Source organism: Bombus huntii, chromosome 2 (genome assembly GCF_024542735.1).
Source record: "Bombus huntii isolate Logan2020A chromosome 2, iyBomHunt1.1, whole genome shotgun sequence".
NCBI classification, from domain to species: domain Eukaryota; kingdom Metazoa; phylum Arthropoda; class Insecta; order Hymenoptera; family Apidae; genus Bombus; species Bombus huntii.
In genome coordinates, this window is record NC_066239.1 from 4,944,786 (window position 1) to 4,967,713 (window position 22,928).

At 31.0% G+C, this 22,928-nt stretch overlaps 4 protein-coding genes across 8 annotated transcripts in view; 2 read left to right on the forward strand and 2 right to left on the reverse strand.

Moving 5' to 3' along the window:
* The first annotated feature begins 76 nt into the window (after positions 1–76).
* LOC126878090 (CDP-diacylglycerol--inositol 3-phosphatidyltransferase) lies at positions 77–2,288 on the forward strand. 3 transcript variants are annotated; one of them, XM_050640536.1, is made up of 5 exons: positions 77–241; positions 354–455; positions 1,209–1,497; positions 1,569–1,732; positions 1,812–2,288. In XM_050640536.1, exons 2-5 carry the CDS (start codon positions 410–412, stop codon positions 1,964–1,966), a joined length of 654 nt encoding a protein of 217 aa, XP_050496493.1. In that variant the 5' UTR covers positions 77–241; positions 354–409; the 3' UTR covers positions 1,967–2,288. The 3 variants fall into 3 exon arrangements, with proteins under 3 accessions (XP_050496493.1, XP_050496492.1, XP_050496494.1); XM_050640535.1 differs by having other exon boundaries at positions 119–270; XM_050640537.1 differs by lacking the exon at positions 77–241 and having other exon boundaries at positions 354–465.
* Positions 2,289–4,019: 1,731 nt separating this feature from the next.
* LOC126878089 (leucine-rich repeat-containing protein 47-like) lies at positions 4,020–6,399 on the reverse strand. Its single transcript, XM_050640533.1, has 4 exons — positions 5,712–6,399; positions 5,164–5,640; positions 4,765–5,092; positions 4,020–4,604 (listed from the first exon to the last, which is right to left on the reverse strand). Exons 1-4 carry the CDS (start codon positions 6,298–6,300, stop codon positions 4,403–4,405), a joined length of 1,596 nt encoding a protein of 531 aa, XP_050496490.1. The 5' UTR covers positions 6,301–6,399; the 3' UTR covers positions 4,020–4,402.
* A 2,275-nt stretch (positions 6,400–8,674) lies between these two features.
* Positions 8,675–11,979, forward strand: LOC126878399 (zinc metalloproteinase nas-4-like). Its single transcript, XM_050641176.1, has 4 exons — positions 8,675–9,438; positions 9,977–10,282; positions 10,753–10,886; positions 11,579–11,979. Exons 1-4 carry the CDS (start codon positions 9,066–9,068, stop codon positions 11,726–11,728), a joined length of 963 nt encoding a protein of 320 aa, XP_050497133.1. The 5' UTR covers positions 8,675–9,065; the 3' UTR covers positions 11,729–11,979.
* Positions 11,980–13,522: 1,543 nt separating this feature from the next.
* The window catches only part of LOC126878398 (glucose dehydrogenase [FAD, quinone]), a 34,323-nt gene continuing 24,917 nt past the window's right edge, over positions 13,523–22,928 (reverse strand). For all 3 annotated transcript variants that reach the window (XM_050641173.1, XM_050641174.1, XM_050641172.1), the window contains exons 6-8: positions 19,597–19,827; positions 15,571–15,898; positions 13,523–15,044 (exon numbers count right to left, since the gene is read on the reverse strand). In XM_050641173.1, coding sequence (XP_050497130.1) covers positions 14,732–15,044; positions 15,571–15,898; positions 19,597–19,827 — 872 coding nt within the window. In that variant the 3' untranslated portion in view covers positions 13,523–14,731. The remainder of the gene's footprint in view (positions 15,045–15,570; positions 15,899–19,596; positions 19,828–22,928) is intronic.

A 22,928-nucleotide genomic window follows, 5' to 3' on the forward strand; every position in this document is an offset into this window, starting at 1 on the left:
TATAAAAGTTGTGTTTTTTTGTTTTGTAATGTAATAAAGTCATATAAATACGGGTGAAAATATTAATAGATACAATACTGTTACTTGTGTGACTGCTATATACGTCACCGGGGATCGATATATCTCGAATCTCGAACCATAATACGATACGATTGTCGATTTTACTAATTCATTGACGTTATAGCTTCTTCTCCTTAATATTCCTTTTTAGAGTAATTCGGATTAAGTTGAAGACGACACGGTGCGTATAAGTAGTGCGATAATTGCAAAGTGCGTAATTCATATAAGCGTAAGAGAGATTTTATTTAATATAGACGAGCGTGGATAACATAAATTTCTACATTCGATTACAGATAACAGGTTCCGTTATTATTTTCCAAAACAGTGTGGGATAATCAGAAGCGGTAAAATGACGGAATCTGAGAATATTTTCTTATTTGTGCCCAACATTATTGGTAAATAAAGGTCCACAATCTAGCATCCTTATGACAATTTGTGTCTATAATTTTAAATTTTTTGTAGACAAAAATATTGTGTGAATATTTTTGAAAATCAAAATAACTAAAAAAAAAAAGATTAAAACAATATTGATAGTATAACGATAGTTTATGTATAATTTATTATCTAATATTAAACAAAAAAGAATAGATTGGAAATTTAAAAAAAGAATCATACAAAACAGATATTTTTAAATATACAAGTAATATAACACTAAAATTGTATTTTTTTATTCTTATTGATTTTAAACAATAAAATGATTAATTGAACAGAATTTATTTATAATATATTTATACATGCATATTATTTTATGTTTGAATTCGTTTGCTACATTAATGAAATAGAATGATAGCTATGTAATGTATATTCATATATGTTTATCATTTCTGATGAATGGTTATGAAGATTAGCTATCTTTGATACATGCATTACAAATTTAAAAAACTTCTTATTGCTTGCAGTTTAATTGGGAATATGATAAGAAAAAGATCAAAAGCATTGCACTTTATAGACTTCCTATATTGATTCATAGTAATTCAAAGAGAGTAGTTTTTTATATAACCTTTCATTATATATTTCAAATAAAAACATTAGAATTTTATATGTGTATCAATACTATTGAAATTCTAATAAGTTAAAAAAGATATAGAAGTAATATAATTAAGGACAGTAATAATAAATAATGTATATATATATGTATGTATTAACAGGCTATGGCAGAGTGATTTTGGCTATCATATCTTTTTATTTTATGAGAACTAATTATGTTATTGCATCATGGTGTTACATCATTAGTGCACTATTAGATGCAGTGGATGGTCATGCAGCAAGATATTTCAATCAAAGTACCAAATTTGGTGGTATGTTAGATCAGTTAACTGATCGTGTTGGTACCATGTGTCTTTTAGCTACATTGTGTATGTTTTATCCATCATACTCATTCTGGTTTCAATTAAGCATGGCCATTGACATTAGTTGCCATTGGATATATTTGCATACGTAAGAATAAACTTCATTCAAATGTATTATTATATCACCATACAAAAATATAAGAAAATATAATATTATAGATCACTTTTGCAAGGAAAAACAAGTCATAAATTTATTGATATGTCTGAAAATGCGATTATGAGTGTGTATTATACAAATCGTATAGTCCTATTTATTATGTGTGCTGGTAATGAAGCCTATTATGCTGCGCTATATCTCCTTTACTTTACAGAAGGACCTACTTGTAAGTTATTATTTCTTTATGTATATATTTTATTAACACTGTTATAATGAATACTACAAAATGTATGTTCTTATTTCAGTTCTCGGTATAAGTTTATTTAGATTGGTAATGTATCTTTCTGCACCAATAGCATTTGTTAAAACCTGTATCTCATTGTTACATGGATACGTAGCCTGTATTAATTTAAGCATTATTGATCTGAAGGAAAGACAAGAGCGTTTAAAAGTGAATTAAGTTATTGCATTTATTAAGTATTTAGCCAAAATAAAGATGATTTATCTTTCTAAGTTACATAAATATTTATATTATATTTTTATCAATTTATGCAACTGAATGTGCCACATTTGGAATTAAAATCCATGAACTATTTTAACATTAGGTAGATAAATGGTGCTAGTCATTGTTGAATTTCTATTTTAATAACAAGCATATTGTGAGCATTATATATATGTTATACTTCAGTACAGTTAAACTTTTAAAATATTTAAACAAATATCAATTCAGTAGATCTCATTATATTCTTGTATTTAATAAATGATTTTATATTTTCAAACGATACATAAAACTTAATGATTTTTTTGAAAATCTTTTTGTAGAATAGTATTAAGAGAAGATTAATAAATATACTAGATGTTATTGGGTTTCAAATATTTTAATGTAATATATTAAAAGTATATTTAATATATATTATAATTTCATATTTGTATATCATTTTATACATCGTAGTGTTACATTTTTGCTGTACTTCATAGTTTATTGTATATTGATGTATCTAATCTGATATATAAATCTGATGCAAAAGATGTATAAAATTTAAAGAAAATATTTAATAAATACTTTTGCCCCTTATATAATATTAATATTATCTTTATTGTAGCATAATTGTTAATACAAAATATTATAAGCATATCATATCGATATTATATGTGACTAAAGAACATATATAATGGATCGTATCAGTTTAACATACATAAAAATTAATTATCATTAGATATTTATTGCTACGTATAAACATTTTTTATCACATGCGTCAATTCATCTGTTGCTATAAAGATTTTTACTCACTATAAACATCCTCAAATATTTTTTGAGATTTAGAAAAGACGATTATTTATCACGTTCAAGAATTCATATAAAAGCGATAGGGTATAAAATAAAATAAAAAGTAATATAGAAATTTCTATAATATTGCATCAATCTATGTAATCTACTATATCTACAACAAAATTTATAAAAAGTGAAGCAATACAATATGCAATGTAAATATCATTTGTTGAATGGGATATTTATAACATAGCTATTATTACTATCAGGACGTTCTGCTAAATCATTATAAAAACAACAGATAAATTATACAATGTGACACGTGTTTTTTTTAATTATAACAAAATTCTGTGAAATATACGCAATATACATATCTATTGTGATGTTCATTAACTTAATGTGGCTAATTGTGCTACCAATTTATAATTATACGGCATTACTTAAATGACAAAATGATCAACTAACCTCAAAAATTTCGTTCTCATTCCCCCGTCATGGCCAGTCATGTTTCGGCGCCATGTTAACACTTCAAACATTCGCGCATGTTGGAAAGTTCAGAAAATTTGTGCGAATTTCTTCTTGTCGTTAAACCTTCTGAAATGAAACTTTCACCAATTACGCTTAATAACATGAACAAAAACGTCTCACTTCGATGATATTTATAGTTTGCACTGCATTGTGATACACGAAACAAAGTACAATATTTATAAAAACAGATGAGAATTCTTCACCGGCTTACTATGGATGATTCGTGACACGACAGCGCCAATGTCGTCAGCTGCCTGTAAAATGGCGGGATTTTACCGGTATTTGAATTTGCGGCTAACCACCGTATTGTGTGCAAGATAATGTTAATTACAAAAGCATACATTATACAGATTAGGTATTCCTATTGTATGAGTTATGGTGACAAACGATAATTTTGCAATTTTCATGTTTCAATTTATATCTTTCGTTAAACCTAATAATGGTGTGGAATATTTCAGATTTTGAGAACGAACATAATCGTTTATAAAAATTATTTAAAGATATCAGCAATTTATATTTATCTAATCGATAAATATCGATACATATAAAAGACATTAACAGATTATAATTTTCATATATGTTTGTATTAAATAAATTAATATTACCTATTATGTTTTAAATATGATGTATTCATGACATGTTGTGTAGTTTAATGTACTCAATTTTTATTTTGTTATGTATTTTGAAGGAATAAAATGTTAAAATATAAGTGGTATATTTTTTAAATATTTATTTTTCAGTTCTTGATTTTTAAAACTTAGTATTTTAAATATTTATTATTTATTATTATCACTATTATTACATAGTTCCAAATTTCAGTACAAAAATATTATGATTAATAGATAATTATACATATATTGGTACATAGCAAGAAGATTATGTATAGAATATGCAAATATTATATTCATTGCATACATTAGTTACTAATTTAAAATTTTCACACAGTAAGAAATAAAAATTTATGATGTTGAGATATGAAAATAGCTTTCATTAACAGCTTGTATCTTCAGAAAATAATAATTAAAAGAATAAATAGGCAAAAAATAAAATGCAGATTAGATCAAACTTAAGGAACGATTAAATTGCTTACAGTATTTATTATTCACGCAATACAGTTATGAAATTTTCTGCAAAATTGAGATCTGCTCTTGAAGGATATAGCAGTTTCATATTACCTTCCATATCTACCACTTTTACTTGTACTACGAATAATTTATTATAGTTTGAAGCATTTTCTTGTTCTGAGAGACATCCCAAGCCAAGGGTGATTAGTTCCTTTAAAAACTGATCTAATACATTTCTAACAAAAAAAAAAAAATATACGATTATGTTATAACATAATTCGAATCATCCAACATCGTTAATTATTGTTTATTATTAATTTTAATAAAGCTAATTAAGATATAAGATTTGTACTAAGTAAATATTGATTGTATGTTATTAATAAATTATAATGTTACCTGCAGATCTGATATGATAAAGCACTGGTTACTTCTATTAACATCTCTTGAGTATTTACTGACATTTTTGTAATATCGCTATTTGTTATTGGTGGGAACGATATAACCTGTTCTGAAGCATCTAATAAACAGGGAAACATAGGTTTACCTTCTAATAGATAAAGATACTTGTGAATGCCAGAATATACATTGCGTTTCTTTTCTTTTCTTAAATTATCAGCTTCAGTTTGTAACTGTTGAAACAATGCAGAACCAGTGTAAACCTTATTACGCATTAGAGGCTTGATTTCTAATTCATTTGGTGGTTTTGCTGTGTACATTAAATCTCCTAAATATTAAGCATGATATTAATAAAATGTATTTCCATATATGTAAATTGTTTGTTTCTGTTATATTTACCAGGGGTAATTAATTTTAAATCATGTGTAGCAATAGTAGCTGCGTTTCTTCTTTCACATATACCATCATGTAATTTAGTTTGAAGTTGGATAAATTTCTTGAAAGTATCCTCTGTGAAGCTTATATTTCTAACAATACAAGCTGCGATATAGGGTCTAATATTTTTCACATATTTTGTAATCTTAATTAATGGTGTATCATTTGTTACTTTTAATACTTTCAATTTATGTGTTAAAATTTCCATTATGTTAGCATTATTTTCAGTTTCTGATAATTTTTGTACTTTCTTCCCTTTCTTTGATTTGGCATTTAAAGCAACAGAACCATCTTGTCTAGGGCAATGTAACTTGACATATTCTATTATTTGCTTATTATGGCACTGGTCAACTAACTTTGATAATCTTTTGTCCGTCAATGTATTTCCTTTTAAATACAGTTCCTTTAACTTATTACAGTCAGCTACTTCCCCCGGAATGACTGTAACCATAAGATTAATAATTAAATCAATTTTATAGACAAGATTTTTGTTTTACTCAAGGAAAAATTACCTGATATCAGATTGTCCGCAACATTTATTATTTTTAAGGAAGCAAGTTGATTTATAGTTACAGGAATTTCTTTTATTTGATTTCCATTAACATAAATTTCAGTGAGATGAATCAATTCTGGATAGCATACATCAGGAAAGGCTTCAAACTGATTGTTCGAAAGGTTCAAGATAGTTAACTTAATATTTCCAATTTGCGTAGGTAAGGATCTCAGAAGATTGGAACTGAAGTTCATAGTTGTTAATTGCGGAAGTTTACCGATTTCATCCGGCAAAGACGTCAATTTGTTCCTAGAGCAATCGAGAACTTTTAATTTTCCTAATTTCTCGATTGTATCAGGTATCTTTGATATCTCGTTCGAATGCAATACTAGAGTTGTCAGGTTTTGTAACTTTCCTATTTCCTCTGGCACTTCTTGTAAACATGTCAGCGTGATATTCAAATAATTTAAGTGCTGTAGGTTAAACAAAGAATTATCAAACCCTCTTTTTTGAATCAATTCAGAAATTGCCGAACCTGATAACACTAATTCGTGTTTATTCTCTGCAGCGGCAGTTTTGATCACATGCCACGAATTATTGAGCGTCATTGTTTATAAATATTAAACTACTAGTAAAGGAGCAATGTTATTTACGTCGTTTCAAGGTTACTTGCCCGGTTGTTCAGTTTGAAAACGTGCGTTATACGATTAGAACGACATCTATGTAAGTACATAAGTATTTTGGTATTTATAGATACATACGCGTGCGATTTAAAAATTGCGATCACAAAGAAGAACATGACGAACGACTTCAGGTTTAACGGATACGTTTTAAGCTAAATAATAAATTTTTGGAACAAATTTTAGTCTAATGTCATTTTTATATCATGATATGAAGTTTAAGTATAAACTTGTAAAAATATATTGTAAAATGATGATTGTTTTCAAAGACGAAGTATATTTCCTACATTTAATGAAAAATTATTGATGTTAAAGTTAGGCAACAATTTCAACTCGTGTGATACAGAAACTTAAACCCACGTACAGAATTATATAGGAATATTTTGATTAAAATAGCACGTTTGACGTATAAAATTATTAATCAATCATTTATTTAGTAATGAAAAATTGTTGCTCTTTTTGGTCTTTAAAATATTGTTTATGTGTATTGTTTGCCACTAGAGGAAGAAGAATTATTATATAGTTATTAAATGATAGATATAATTTTATTGCTTTATAACACTCTAACCCAAGTGTTAACTTTTATACATATTTCAGAAGAGATGTATTTATATGTTATATATCCTTGGGTAGTAATAAATTTTCAAAAAATTAATTTTCATCATGTACATATAAGTATATACACACACACGTTTTAATTACATTATATATGTTTTAATACGTTAACAAATTTATACATAAATTATCAACTTCTTAAAAATTCTCTTTATCCAATTGTAGAAATTTTATGTTTATATTTTTCTCCAGTAAACATTTTTTTAATTTCGGAAGTGTCGACCCACATGTAAATGAAGCTTCTAATAAATGCAAATTATCGCATGGGAGTTTAGGTTTGCAACTATCTTGTCAGTACAATAGGGAAGAGGGTATCGTGTAAAAATTTATCTTTTGACGCGATTCAAACAATTACTTGTTAGTACATATTGAACCGGTTTTTAACGTTTCTCACCTTGATACGGTTTTCCTTATCTTAGACGAATAATACCTTATCGTAGAACTGGAAAATGTAATTATTGAAATTTTTACCAAAACGCGGCAAAATTTTGTACGTGACACGAAGTGTACGAAAACACTGTTTTACGAAATAATAATCATGTAATATTCATGAGAGGGAACCGTTTTGGAAAGAGATAAATGTTCGATCGCTCTTATGATTCATTGACACATTTAAGATGCCTTTAATAGCTATAGTGAATTCGATGGAAAAGAGGTAAGTGACAGATATTATATACGACTATCATCTATGTACGATGGTGTCTTCGAGCTGAAGTTCCCGGCAAAAAGAAAAAGAGTATCATAAACCATAACCACTGGCGTGGTATATATGAAGAAAGACATTATTATTGGCCTTCGGGGTTTATAGCCATCGTCGTGAAGGAACTGGCAAGGTCCATAGGAAATATCGAGTAGCGATGATAGAAAAGATCTGTCCACTGACATTTGCATCTGAATAAAGTGCGAAGGAGGATGTTAATTTCGACTGGTGTGAAAGACCGCTTAGAACGGCGTGTTAATAATACTTTGCTACTTGAAGTGACAATGCCAACCAGAATTCAGACGTGTCTTTTCTTCCGCATTTGCAAATAAACATTTCCGATCTTTTATATACGAAATGAATTGAATCGGCCGTGTTATCTAAAAAAAGAAGTCAATTGGTCGACGTACAGCTTATTTTTAGAAATGAAAAGTTTAAAGAGGAAGAATAAAATCTTTTATTTTTATTTCATATCTCTGTTATATAATTTTTTTATTTAGAGATCTCCTATCTTTTTACGTCGCCATTTTATCTTTGTCAGAAATAAACTATGTCATATTTACATTTGCAACTATTAAAACTCGTCTAACTGAAATTGATTTATTTCTATTAATGTTTATCTTCATAGTTATAGAAATGTTTAGTTTGGGGATGAACCAGCTAATTTAGTAAACTGCATCTTTACTATTTTTATATTTTATAAAATGTAAAATATTTCCCAAATAATGTACAAGACACCCTATTTACCTAAGATTATACAGAAATTTCGTTTAAAAAAGAAAAATAGTAAAATCATATGAAAATGATGTATTTGATTTTAACACAAAATAAAGTTACTTTCTCTATATTATTTCTAAAGCAAAAATAATAAAGTAGTTAAAACGAGTCATTATGTCAAGTTATATTTATTTTAAATAACATTTATCCAAGTCAGTTTTAAGCTTACAATTAGTCACTCATACCGCAAACTCCAATCTTTGCAAACAACTTAACTAATTCCACCACCCAATGCCATCTTTATAACATTGCCATGATCTGTACAAAAAATCGTCGTTTATGAGTCAAGAAATATTATTTACTACTTTATTGGTGACATTCGCTCGTCGTGTTACTCCTCCACGGATCATCATCCCATACACCGAAGTGGCGTACGTGCCTATCGCGTAATGGAAGCCTTCGAGGAACCGCGCCAGCAAATCTTGACTTCCTATTACCCAAAGTCCACGGTTATCACCAACCGTCCCCGATCGCTTCCGTATCGGGCGGAAACATCGGGTAGATCCACGGGTGGGGTTTCTTTAGGTGCGTATAAAGTCGGAAAGAACCGGCCGATTTTCGTCAGTGGAATCGATTCGAACAGCAGCGAAGATCCTTCCACATGTTCTTTTCTTCGAAGAAATTCACCATGAAACGTTGCTCCATCGTTTGTTCTTTCACATTCATTTTATTGACTTCTGCATCAGCTTGGCCGTTTCGGCGTCGAGACGTGCTGGATAATGCAGTGGATAGTCCTGATGGAGTGATTGCTCATTTACAACATTTTGGCGAGATGCTGTATCGCAATCCGGACAATGAAACTGGAGCAATGGTAGCGAATTGGCACGAGGGCTGGGATCGTAACCCGGAAGAATTGGGCAACTACGCGGAAGGTGATATTTTGTTTCCGCCACAACTCGAGAAGAATGGCTTGAGAGCGGAAGCTGCGCGATGGCCTGGTGGTGTAGTACCCTATATGCTTAGTCCTTATTTCAGTAAGTAGTATTGCGTGTATGCTATCTTGATTTTTTATAATGGTACAAGATGACACGATAGTCTATGGTTGGTTGTGTCTTAAAACATCATTTTTGGTTTTTTTTATTAATACATAGCGAGATAAATTTTGCTTTATTAAATTAAGAGAAAAAGACGATGCTTCAGTAGGGGAAAGAATAATATTATAAATAAAATTCGATAATGTTATTTACACATAAAATAATTAAGAGAAGAACTTATTTGATTGAATAATTGTAAAATGATATCTGAAGTATAGTGTATTTACTGAAACAGAAATTTAGAAAATCTAGAATTATTAGATTTTCAATATGTTATTATGAAATACGAGTTTTTTTTTTAATCAATTTTCTTAGTTCTTATAATATTTCATAGTAATATACTGTATTCATCGTTGCTGCAGCTTATAGTGTTTTTATTTTATTACAGCATTTCATAAAGAAATGTTTAATAAATCGGTGAGAAACGTGACAGCATAAGAGAAAATCTTTTAGTGAATTTGATTGAATTTAATTACAGATTCGGCGCAGAGAAACTTGATTTACGAAGCTATGAACGATTACCATAAGTTCACGTGCATTAAGTTCAAACCCTATACTGGGGAGGAGAACGATTACATCAGGATCACGGCTGGTAATAGCGGTTGTTGGAGCAGCGTGGGAAGAATCGGTGGTCGACAAGACGTGAATCTTCAAGTACCAGGCTGTATGGTGAAGAAAGGAACAGTGATACACGAACTGATGCACGCCATTGGATTTCTGCACGAGCAAAGCAGATATGAACGGGATGAGTACGTCACGATTCAATGGAATAACATTTTAAACAGTAAGTGACCTGTTGTTTTTGCTGTTGTATTTCGAATAGGTAATTTATATTTGAACAGATAATTTGCTGCTGGCTTCCTGTTACTGTTTTTATAACATAACATTTTATCATATAAGCAGCTGTTAGAATAATGACAAGTTTTTAATTTGTACGATATCAAAGTTTTGAAATTCTTGATGTCCAATAATTTTATTCTAAAATTAATATATTTTATATATTTCTTCTTTTATGAATTTTTAACACAGTTTTTATTATTTCATGCACTTTTGTCCTGATTCGAAATTCCTAAACACGAATGTATTAATTATATTTAACTAATATTATTAACTAACATCACAATACTCGTCTGACGTTCAAATAGTATATTTTAAACATTGGTTACAAGTTCTTCTCTCAGAACTCAGTTTGCGAGTGCAAAAATTGATAAAGCATGTATGTAAATAATAAGCAATGTATCATTATCTATTTAGGCCATGCTGGGAATTTTGAGAAAGCCTCGAAGGAAACCACCGACGCGTTCGGGGTCGGATACGATTATGGTAGCGTAATGCATTACTCTGCAAACGCGTTTTCCCGGAATGGACGTCCCACCATAGTACCAAAAGTGAGTAATGTAATAAGCTGAAGTCATCAAGGTCCATAACTTTCTATTTATATTTCTAAGTGATTCTGTGATTTTTCGAGATCTCGTAAATATGAATGATCGATTACCAGCAGTTTGATTAATTTTAATATCATATTACGTCGTTAATTACATCGTTTTTTAACAAAGATAATATCTCATCTTAAAGATCTCGTAAATCTGTTTGGCATTTATGAGTTTGTGGACCTTGGAAAAAACAGACATAGATATATGACAGCAATTAGAGATAATTCTGTTTTATTAATCAAACCAGCTGGTCTTAGTATTTGTATGAAATCCACGGATTATTATAATTTCACAAATAAGTATTGTTATTTTATATACATATACTTTTCTGTTACGTTATATTATAATTTCAAATTCTTTCCGATAAGTTAGCAAAATTTATTGCTATTTTTACTCTCATAATGCCTACATTCTTAGTACATGTTTTTGTAACGTCCACGAATATTTTGCTAACATATCTGGCATTATCGGACATTTGTAGCGACCTCATACAATCTTTTTGCTTTTCTTATTTAAACAAGACAGAAGTTACCTTAGAAGCAAACTATAAACTTGTTGCTTTATGCTTCCGGCGTAATTGCGAAAAAATAATAATGTCATGAAATTCATGGTACACCCACGTTTGCATGTCCTATGGATGACCGTAGGAACCCGGCGGCCTTCTAAGTTTTATTGGCGAAATATTCCAGGGCGCGACAAAGGTCCAACTGGGTCAAAGAGAAGGATTCAGCAAGAGGGACATACAAAAGATCCGAAAAATGTACAAGTGCAACAAACGCAGACGAAGCAGCTATTGATTGCCGGAAACGTGATCGACCAGAACTTGAAGGTTTCTTACGGACTTTCATTGGAACGTAGCAAAGAGAATCGTGAATCTAGTCCTTTACAATTAAATTACATTGCGTTACTTTTAAACGACGTCCAACTTTGGTTCGATCAAGATTTATAAAAACGAATGGCACTTTGAAGTGGAAATGGTAAATCGATATCGACGACGAAGCGGAACTTGCATTCGGAACAGTCTTTTTTATCTATATGTGTGTGTATGCGTGTGTATGTGTATAAGTAAATATTTGTATTTATAAGCAACAGTATTTAAGCGAATGTTGCTTGTGTTTGATTTATAACACTGTAATTGAACATATGATAAATAAATGCATATTTTAAGAATTCACGTATGTAGCCAACGTGTCTACATTTTACAGTTGTCCTGCTGGCCTTCTCGCATTGACAAAATATTCTAGGGTGAAACTAAACGCGAACTGGGTCACGGAGATAAATTCAGTGAGAGAGAATATCCGAAAGACGTATAAATGAAACGAATGCCAGCAAAAGTAGGCATCGCTGTTTGCAGACGGCAACAGTGACGCCAACATTGTATGAATTTTCTTAATAATTTAAGTAATTCATTGCTACTGTATTATTCTTGTTCTATGAAACCTTCGTCAATAAGAGTCGTGTGATATGAAAGAGTAATACATCTATACAAGAAGAACGTGATACACAATACGTTAAAATTATTATTTTTTAAGTTAATACTTAAAAAAAAGATTACTTTTAGAAAAATGGTATACATAAATAGCAAGTACATAATTCACGATCCTTCTTAATAGTCTTAATACATAAATTTTAAAACTTATGACGGCCTTTATATGTATATTTCTAAGATTTTCAGAATTCTTGCTATTTTCACGATCTTTAGGATTCCTAAGATCTCAAACATCTCTGATTAATCCAAGATTTCTGTGGCATCGTATTTTTAAAAGTTGCTGAAGTTATTGGAGTTCCTGGAGCTTTTAATATTTCTAAGGATCGCTTAGTTTTCGGAAATCCTGTGGTGTCTACCATTTCTAAATCCTCCAGTTTTCTAATATTTTCACTGTATTTACGTTGTCTGTAAAGTGCTCTTTGTCTTGCTTTTGCACGGTCTTGAAACGATACTTGTAGATTCTACAGGCGGTAAATCAGATTTGTTTAAGAAATTATTTGAGGCTTGTCAAGGATGCGAGTTCCATAAGAATTTATGACGTCGTGTATTATGAATTCAATGTGACGTTTATGTGTATTGTTCCTTTCAAGTAATATTTGTTTAGATCTTAATACTGAAGTTACGATAAATACCGCAATGATGAAGTGAAATAATTATATAAGTTATCAAATATCATATACTAAGTTCTTAATTACGTTTTAAAGTTTCGTTTTCATTATTTTGAACTGATTTAAGTACGATATTACTAGGTTATGAGAATAACTTTAAGAAAGCTTCGAGACAGACTATGGATGACTTTAGCGCTGGCTACCATTATGGAAAAATAATGCATTATTCATCCTATGCATTTTCGAAGAACGGCAAACCTTCTATAATATCCAAAGTGAGTACTTGATTTCCATTTCCAACAATCCTGCTATTTTTCTCTTATCAATCGAATGATATTATTTGGAATATTTTTGAGTTTTATTAGAAATCAACGTAAATTTTATTCAAATAACAATATAACAATTAGATACTGATATAATTTAAGTATTAATCTTTCACGGCTAAGAAAAGAGGGATACAGAAAGGAAATTGAAAAATTGACTTACCTCTTTATTGCAACACTAATTTTTTGAAAATAGCTTAATAATTTGTTATTTATTGTTAATAGGTTACAAGTATATTTACGATGATCATTAGTTAATACAATTTATAGCTAATTTTTTATCTAAATTATGTAAAGAAGATTTGCATCATTTTTTAAATTTATTAATAAGTTGTTGTTAAAACAGAAACTTTTTCTGTTCTCCTCGCTTACAGACTAACATATTTCATCGTAACCGAAATGTTCTACCTCTTCTACATTTAAGGATATTTATAAGGAAACATTGCGTTATTACTTATAATTGAGTATTGTATTATTATACTATATTTCCTTTTTTATAAATGATATTGTTATGTTGTCATATATTTTTTAACTTCTATCGTTTCCAAAATTACTGTTTCTGTTTGCGATTAAAGAAACAAATTTTCATAATCTGAAAGGAGATATCGCGAAAATACTAAATTGTTAAATGTGCATAATAGGTACTGAATAACGTAAATTACATTTAATTAGAACATTTGTATTTAACACTATTGCTGAACCCTATTTACAGTAGTTCGTTGCCTTTTCTTACATAAAAACGGTTTAAAGCCGAGGTAGCTGCCGCCATTACTGGAATAATTTCCTAAAATTACACATGACTAAGATTTCTCAAATTTATCTATGATATGAAATTTATCTACGATTGTATTTGAAGAAATTCTGACATCTCTTTAAATTCCTCAACGTCGCCATATTCCATGGTAATTATGCATGTTTAAATGCGCACAGCGCTACCTTAGCTTTCCTTGTCGAAATACTGAAAGAAATTTGTAATCAAATTCACCGTACTTTCAACCATCAAACTTTCCATGAAACTGCCTAACTCATTTTTTAATGAAACAATATCGATGATTTTAAAAAACTAAATGTTATTAAAAACCTGCACATAATTTTTCCACATAATATTCCTAGAAAGTAAAAATCAGTTCTTAATTTTTAGAAACATTTCCAATTGAAAATATTTTAAATAGCAGCAATAATTGAATGAAGGAGGTATCGTATGATTGCTTCATGAGCCATACGGAAATTATAATTTATGAACGAATTGATCCTCGTTATTTGTCAAAATCAAACTTCCGTTCAGGTTTCAAAGGGATGATCAACTATAAATTTCTTTCAGTGAACGAAGTCCTGTCGTTTCGATTTCAAAGGGAGTTCCGTTTTGTAAGAAGACTTCGTTCAGCCGACCCAGGTCCTCTTGACGAAATCCGCAGCGCGTTCACCAATCATAATAGCAGGCGCATTCGTGTTACCGGAAACGACTCTTGGCATGATACTGGTATCCGCCACTCTGACTCCCCTCACTCCCCTCACTCTCAATTGATTGTCTACCACTGCGAGAGGATCATCCGGTGGGCCCATTTTGCAGGAACCTGCTTGATGATTCTCTGGTGCGGTGTCGTGCTTTACAGCGCATTCCCAGTATGCGTCGCAACCGAATTTCAAGTGCTCGCAATTCTTCACTGGTGTTCGATCCATCTGCAATCCGTATCTGTCAAATAAACGGAAATTTGACGGTGTTGACTTTGATAATGAACGACAAGGTAGTAATAGAAAACAATAAAGAAAATAATGTGGCGAAAGTAGTAAAGCAAGATAATATTAAAGTGACTGAAATAAGATCAATTTCATGGTTTAAAAAGTTAACAATTCGAATAATTTGGAAAACATTGTCAGAAAAAATGCGCAAATACGATATAATATTTTACAGAAATTAAACATTATGGTGTAGTACACCTCAATTTATATCGGCTCCCAGAATAAAATATATGAAATTCGCGGGGCAATTAACGCGTTGAACTTATTGCAGTTCTATCCAAATTTTAGGTCTTCATCCACTTCTAAAAACCCTGATAACATATATGTAGTCGAGTTCTACTTCCCACGTATGATCCATCAGGAAACAGTGACACTTGATCGACGATGCAATTGACCTCCGTTAAAGTTAAAAGCGTTCAACCAGAAAAAATCGATAGCCGAGTATAAATTACACTTGAATAGATAGTGTATCGTTATACCTGCTGAGAGCCTCGGTTTCAGATAATTTGATACTGAATTTAATGGCCTCTACAAGACCAGCCACGTCGTCAGGGTGGTTCAGATATTTCGGGTAAATCAGCGGCTTCGAAAGCGGATCGTTGTTTCGTAGACGAAGGTAACCACGACTTTTTGGGTGTAGATAAGTCGGAATGATGTAAATGGTGCGATTGGCACCTTTCGTTTCGCCAACCATGCCTGTCTCCGCGCAGTCTGCCAAGTAACCACCGAAGATCAGCTGAACATCCGGATGGTCGTCCTTTGGATTCGCGTATTTCGTGTTTATCATAGCAGTCACTTCAGAAATACCTGTTGATTAATGGGAAAGAAGTTAAAGGGTACGACTCATATATGTATAAATTTCTAAAAATATATGAATGAGATTTTAAATAAAAATTATGGTGATGTGCACAGTAATTGCTGTCGATCTTTAATTAATCTTTGTTAGGATATGTATAAGTATTCAGAAAGAAGATATATTTTAATTCTAGGAGATTGAGTTATTTAAAAAGTTTATTATTCTATCAGAGACAACTGTATTCTACTATATTTTGAACATGTATTTATATATTTCTTAAAAAGTAGAAATATATTGTATTTTGTAATACGGAAGGCTTGATGCGAAAGTTGTAGATAAGTTTAAAGAAAAGAAGTATCTGAATAATCTCTTATTTTAGATATATTGTATACAACAGCGGTAAAACTGTAGTATCATTTGCGATCTCATAATATAATTTCACTTTCTTTTAAAAATCATACATTGCAAATTCACTCAAGAGATTAATCGATATACATTTTAATAAATACATCAGTTAGTTAGTGACGTGATCCGACTTCTTTCTTTAATTAATTTCACATATATGAATTATTCATGAGGCAATGGTTCTCAGACATTAATTAAAATTATTCAATGACTTGCGTTTAATTTAAGGAACAAAGAAAAATTATTTTAATATAATTAATTACGTTTCGTCAGGATAGTAAGTAAATACATAGCTAAGAAATTTATGTGCGGCTTTGAGGTTTTGCATCGTTATTGTTCCTTTCTGAAAATAATTGCATTCGCTCCTTCTCTTTGATATGGGAAATTGGGAAAAAGATCGAAACAAAAACGAGCTCCCTCGAGCAATTTTACGTGGAAACCAGTCCGACCGCTTCAAATCGGATATGTACCTTGAAAAGGTATTTAGCCTCTTCTCTGAACAGTCGAGTTTTATGAAAGGAATATGTAAAAAATAAAACATTGCCATGAGAAATTACTGTTAGCTGTGGTAAAGTTCTTGAAACAAAAGAAATATAGAATACTACAGAGAAAAGTAAAAATATGCTACTTGCTTTTTGTACGATGGCATTACTAATAAAGCTTAAACTTTAATAAATTTGAAATTATATAGAAACAACACAATTAGTATTTAATTAATAATATTTGAAATCTCACATTGAAAATAAAATTGTTAAAAAACTTGATTTATATTCCGGAATATGATATAGTTGTGAGTACATCGAGAAATTATAAAATGAAATATTATGAAATTATAATGAACGTGTCAATTTATTAACGGAATTTACTAACGATATTATGATTTTATCTACTTTTAAATCGTTATATTATCATAGTGTTATATCTAAATAATATTATGTCCGAAACTAATGCTGCTTGAATATTCCACATAACATATTAAATTGCATCAAAATGTACTGAATTTATAATCTAGATTAATTCGTTCTTACATAATCGAGGGTCTGTTATAATTTATTACCCGGTACATAAATGTGACACAAGAATTTACCGTATTATCGAAATTCACAAGTACAGTGTAATCCAAGTGAACTTATTAAACATTAATTCAAACATTCTAACAACATGCAACGCAAGATTACCTAACCTATGATTTCTAATAATAACAACATATATTTAACAACCTCGTTGTTATATCAACTTTCTAACATTCATCGATGCTTGGATCGCACCGACACAATTTGATCGGAAGGTTTATATTTTTGTTACATTTTTAAAGCTATAATAGAAGAACGTTTCTTTATTACTAATTCTAAATAATTAAATTTATATTTAAAATGAATCAAGACGAATGCCTTCACTTCATTGGTTTAGTTCCGCGTTTATCTATAGATAATAAATGCCTAACAAAATCTAAATAAACCTTTAAAATATCGCTAAAGACGCATAAATCAATCGTCTTCAGACTGTAATATTGAATATTCCTTATTAAATCTTCCAATTTTTATAATTCAGATTATAGTGGAATATAGAAAATTTGTCTAACCTGTACCATGTGTATATTAATATAAAACATCGTGTTTCAAAACATATTTTACTTAAAATATATTTTTTAGTATTTTTGTTAGAAATTATAAATTTTCTACAATATTCATTATTTTCGCAAAAGCGTTGGTATTATGAATTACTATACCGAATTACATATACCAAATTGGCCGCTAAAATGCATTAGAATCTATAAGCCATCAATCTGCTTACGTTATAAAGACGTCGTAGAGAATTGTGAAAATTGGAAGGTTAAGTCCGAAATAACAAAGGTATCACCCTAACTTTTAATTTATATTTGGGTAAGGAATCGCGTTTATTTACAATTCTTTCAATCACACCCTGTATAATACCATAAACCTCGAACACGCTTTCCTCTTCTCTAATTCGAGTCAAGCGTCGTTGTGGTTTGTTCCTCGATCACGGAAACGTGGCACGCGCCTCGACGGAAATTGTTTCGGCGAAAATCCGGAGCGTTCTGTCGTTACCCTGGAAATTGCCGTGACGTAATTAAAGTTCTCCCTCCCCCCCTAAGGAAGGAGTTGCAGCGCACGGAAACATTTGAGATTCGCACGAAATATGCGAGAGCCCGTAAACTGCCAGGAACACGCAGCCGGCAACAACACTGAAAGCATGAGCCAAAGACGCAACGAATCGAACGTTAATTGCTCCGATATCGTAGCGGGTCACGTCGTTCCCCGATGATAGGATCGATTGGATGAGGATCGAGCTCATGTAACTCGAGCGGTGCCCGGCAAGAGGGTTGCTGTGGCTGTGTGAGAAAATACAATCGAGCATTTCTTTCTTTTTCGATCGGTTTCGGATCAAATGATGGCAAACAGGCCGATCGGAAACGCGGTTACGTCAGCCGTCTGATCGGCAAACACGAAACGGGATCATTGTGCAACGCGCTTTCACTACCCACTGTATGCAGACTCTCTTGATTGTCTCGGATGCAACTCTCATGGTTTGATGAGCTTCTGTTACATTTCATTGTTCTTCTGTGTAGAGCTTTATGTATAGATTGTCGATTTTGATTGGAATGGTCTTTCAAAGTGGTTCGGTGCATTCATTAATCTTTTCAAAACGGAGTTCGTCCACCGCGTAGTGACACTTGACGGCAACCGTAATACGTACTTATTTAACTCTGCTACGATCTTCGAACTTTTATACATATCGCAGTATCATCTTAGAAGACGAAAAGAATTCGTCATGTTTTAAGAAGATATTTAACATATATTGGCGTGCAAGATTAAGCAATTAATAAATTTTCGATGAAAGATTGTTCATATTTAAACTGTTGTAACTTCGTGAGAAATATCGTACAACGAACCACTCGTGCTTATTTTAAAGCGTTTCCAAAAATGTGTTTACATCATGTTATGGCAGGGAAAGCGAAGATGATTCTTCTTTTCGAAAAGTTTACAAATTCAAATATCTCTAAGGACATTGAACAATTTTTTGATAACTGAAATCACTATTGAAGATTAAGCTTCTTGAAGATTATTGAAGATTGAAGCCTTCTCCTTAAAATGACCTTTTCAAGCTTGTACCATATTTTTTCACTGTTTTATCGAACTTTGAATGAAAATCTAGTGCCACCTGCACTAGAATAAGTCAAGGTAATACAGTACAAGGAATGTATTATATGTGTGTATGTGTGTGTGTGTGTGTGCTTATTGCGTGTGTAATAAATTACAGTAAAATTTCCTTTTTCACTTACCGGTACCGGACATCAAGCCATCCCTGAAGAGAAGGTACTCCATCGCGGTTGCCCAGTTGAGGGGAGTCGTATCAGTGTCATTGATAGTGAAGGTCAGCGTATAGGCGACGTGATTGTGAAGATTTTTTCCGACGCCAGGTAGGTCGTGAACAACAGGGACACCGACAGCATTCAACTCTTCCCGAGGACCGACACCGCTGTTTAGAAGTATTTGTGGCGAATTAACGGCGCCTATGCACAAAAATAACAAGACTAAAATATTTTATCACATATATATACGATTATATGACTCGCAAGGCGTGTGAGAAAACCAGACAAACGTCTTTTGTATTGTTTGATTTTCGCCATAAACTGAAATGCACTTCACCACTTATCATATTAATTTTTTAAGCCACTTTAATAGCGAAAACAAATTCCGATGGCGAAAACAAATTCCAATGGCGAAGTTAACTTTGTTTATTATATTAAAGATTTACGACATATGTTTTAGTAACATACCACAATACTGTAAGATAACAGTTAACCGCAAGTATTGATGCGATCAATGCAATGCGAAATTGTTGTCTATAATTGTTGTTATTTCTATACTCAGAAGTAAGATCAGAATCTTACCTCTATCTATCGATTGTCGATAACATAGTTACAATCGATCAAATCTATCGATTGTAACTAGGATCAGCCTCTAGTTACGATGGGTTAGTTAGATGGCGAGCACGAACTCACGTTGTCATTTTCAACAATAATATTAGATATTTTGGTATTTGTCAGATTTTTATTTTTTAGACATTTTTAGAAATATTTTTAGATCTGTAACATTTTTAAGAATCGCATATCTATACGATTTTAAGAGATCTTTTCTTAAATTAGTCGAGTCTAATGCGTTAGATATTCCTAAACACAAAGAAATTGACAGTGATCGAAAAGAAATCACGTGCGCGAAACAAAAGTCTAAAGCTGCATAACCTTGTAAGAAATGTTGGTGTATAAAGATTACTAACAGCTACTCTATGAGAGTCATTACACACTCTTTAATCGAGCGTACCTCTTCCGCAGTAATCCTCTGAAAGACACGCAATTTCTATCACTCGTAAGAGTATCAACGCCTGATTATGGTTATGAGTCACAAGAATTAATTTCAATGTGACTAACAAATTATTATTGTACAGACAAAGAATTTTTCAACACGGATTGTTTGAAGGCCTTGAATATTTTCTCTATTTTTTTTTTTTTTTTAGAAAGATAATATTTTTGCATCGATTTCGCGTATGTTCGTCGATTTCCTCGGAACGGCTCGATCAATCAAAACGATCCCTTTTGCATCTCGTAAGGAATGTTTTCCCGCTGGTCCAGTTACAAAATTCTTTTGTATTTATTTTTTTAACTATTTTTCTTGTCAAAATCCAATTTTTATCTATGACTATCGATTACTCAGGATTTGATTGATTTGCATCTTTTAGCGGTAGTCCATCGATCGATCCCGTTTGAACAATTTCTCCAATTTGTTTGTTATTAATTACTGTTATTGCAAAGAATTTATTGTTCACCAATTTCATTTACATTTGTTTAGTGATCGCTCTACAATTGTTGAAGTGATATCGAGACGATTCCAAAACAGCAGTTTGGACGAGAGCTTTGAAATTGCGTTTTCCAATATAAATTTTAACTCGTGTCTTTTTATTCATGAATAATTAATATATAGGATATAAATAAATAATAAATAGATAAGAATAAATTACCGACTCATTAATGACAATGAAAACCATTTTATGTTAGTCTTGTAATATTGATCGTTCCATTAAAAAGTGTGAAATAAAAAATTTTTGCCAAAAAAATATTACCGACTTCGAAAAACGCTAAAAAGTACGAAATAATTTCTATTATACTTGTATTTTATTTAGACACACATGCAATAGTGATTAGATTATATATTTACTAACTAACCAGTATATTAAATATATTGCAAGCTTCTCGAAGGCGGTATAAAATGCTTCTACTATGGTAATATTTAAGTACCATATTATAAAGTTTCAACTTGTTTATATTTATGTTATTCAAATTTCAACAAATTTATATTTAAATACATTAAATTGCAATATATTATAAAGCAAAGTGTTTAGTAGTAATCGAATATGATTACTACTAACCAAGAACATGTTTTAGTAGTAATTGAATTGGAATACGTCGCTTGCATTCGTTCAGATGCAAATTACGTTCGATGCTTTAATCGTGTACGAGTTAATGGAATTATAAATGCAGCAAGCTTGTCGCTAATTTAAGATCCGATCGTTACAATTTCTGATGTTATACAATTAAAAATGGAAATCGATTATATACTGGAAGGGTTTTTAATTTCGCGCTGGTTGCTATATATTTAGCATGCTGCTAAAAATAGTCAGTAAATTGGTAATCTAACCGTTGTTGCATATATGTCTAAATAAGATACAAATAAAATAGAAATTATTTCATGCTTTTTAGCGTTTTTCGAAGTCGATATTATTTTTTTTGGCAAAATATCTTTTACATGTCCTTTATTCCAAATATTTTATTAATATATATATATATATATATATGGAAGTTGTAATGTCGAAATAAAATTTGTTAAATTACTATTTATAGATCAGTATGATCTAGTAGTATAGGATGTAACACAATAGTTTTTATATTACACATATCATATTATGATAGAGCAGCGTTTTTCTGCAACAAATGATTAAAAACGCGAATCGTTGTTTAGTACGAATGAAAATTGCTCCCAATCAGCAAGCAATTTAGAAGTGGAAATTGTTTATGAAACGTGAGCTTTTTTGCTATCGTACCTATATAGCTACCGCTGTTCGTTTGAGAATTAAAGTTGGAAACAGAAAATTAGGTTTCCATGTTTGATCATAGGAATCCAGTATGGCATAAGATAATATAGACTTGGGAATTGATTATTCAGGTACTTCGGTAATGAGTTTGTTTGTGTAAGAGATACATGATCTCGATAGTGAAACGCATTCCTTCCTGCTTTCCTTTTTTGGTGGGCTTGAAACTCGATTGACAGCTATCATTTCACACGTTGACTGGGATTACATCGAAAGAATGTATAAATGAAGATACAGATTATTGTGTACGTAATATCTATACACCATATACTTTACGTATGTATAAGAACATGTTTCTTTTGGATAATAATTATTCTTTACTTAATGTGTAGGGTATTGTGAAATAATCTTTTTCACGTTTTATTTTACTTTAATGCGTGGCGTATCTAAAATAATCCAAGCATGTACTCAACTACGCAGAACGCAACGCCTATTTATTATTCTAACGTTTGTTAATTAAATGTTTCG

Coding starts and splice junctions, on each gene's coding strand:
- LOC126878090 (XM_050640536.1), top strand. CDS start 410: ATGACGGAATCTGAGAATATTTTCTTATTTGTGCCCAACATTATTG. Junction 1,498..1,568: donor CATTGGATATATTTGCATAC/GTAAGAATAAAC, acceptor ATAATATTATAG/ATCACTTTTGCAAGGAAAAA. Junction 1,733..1,811: donor CTTTACAGAAGGACCTACTT/GTAAGTTATTAT, acceptor TTCTTATTTCAG/TTCTCGGTATAAGTTTATTT.
- LOC126878089 (XM_050640533.1), bottom strand. CDS start 6,300: ATGACGCTCAATAATTCGTGGCATGTGATCAAAACTGCCGCTGCAGAG. Junction 5,641..5,711: donor TGCGGACAATCTGATATCAG/GTAATTTTTCCT, acceptor TTATGGTTACAG/TCATTCCGGGGGAAGTAGCT. Junction 4,605..4,764: donor TTATCATATCAGATCTGCAG/GTAACATTATAA, acceptor TTTTTTTGTTAG/AAATGTATTAGATCAGTTTT.
- LOC126878399 (XM_050641176.1), top strand. CDS start 9,066: ATGTTCTTTTCTTCGAAGAAATTCACCATGAAACGTTGCTCCATCGTT. Junction 10,283..10,752: donor ATGGAATAACATTTTAAACA/GTAAGTGACCTG, acceptor TTATCTATTTAG/GCCATGCTGGGAATTTTGAG. Junction 10,887..11,578: donor GTCCCACCATAGTACCAAAA/GTGAGTAATGTA, acceptor GGATGACCGTAG/GAACCCGGCGGCCTTCTAAG.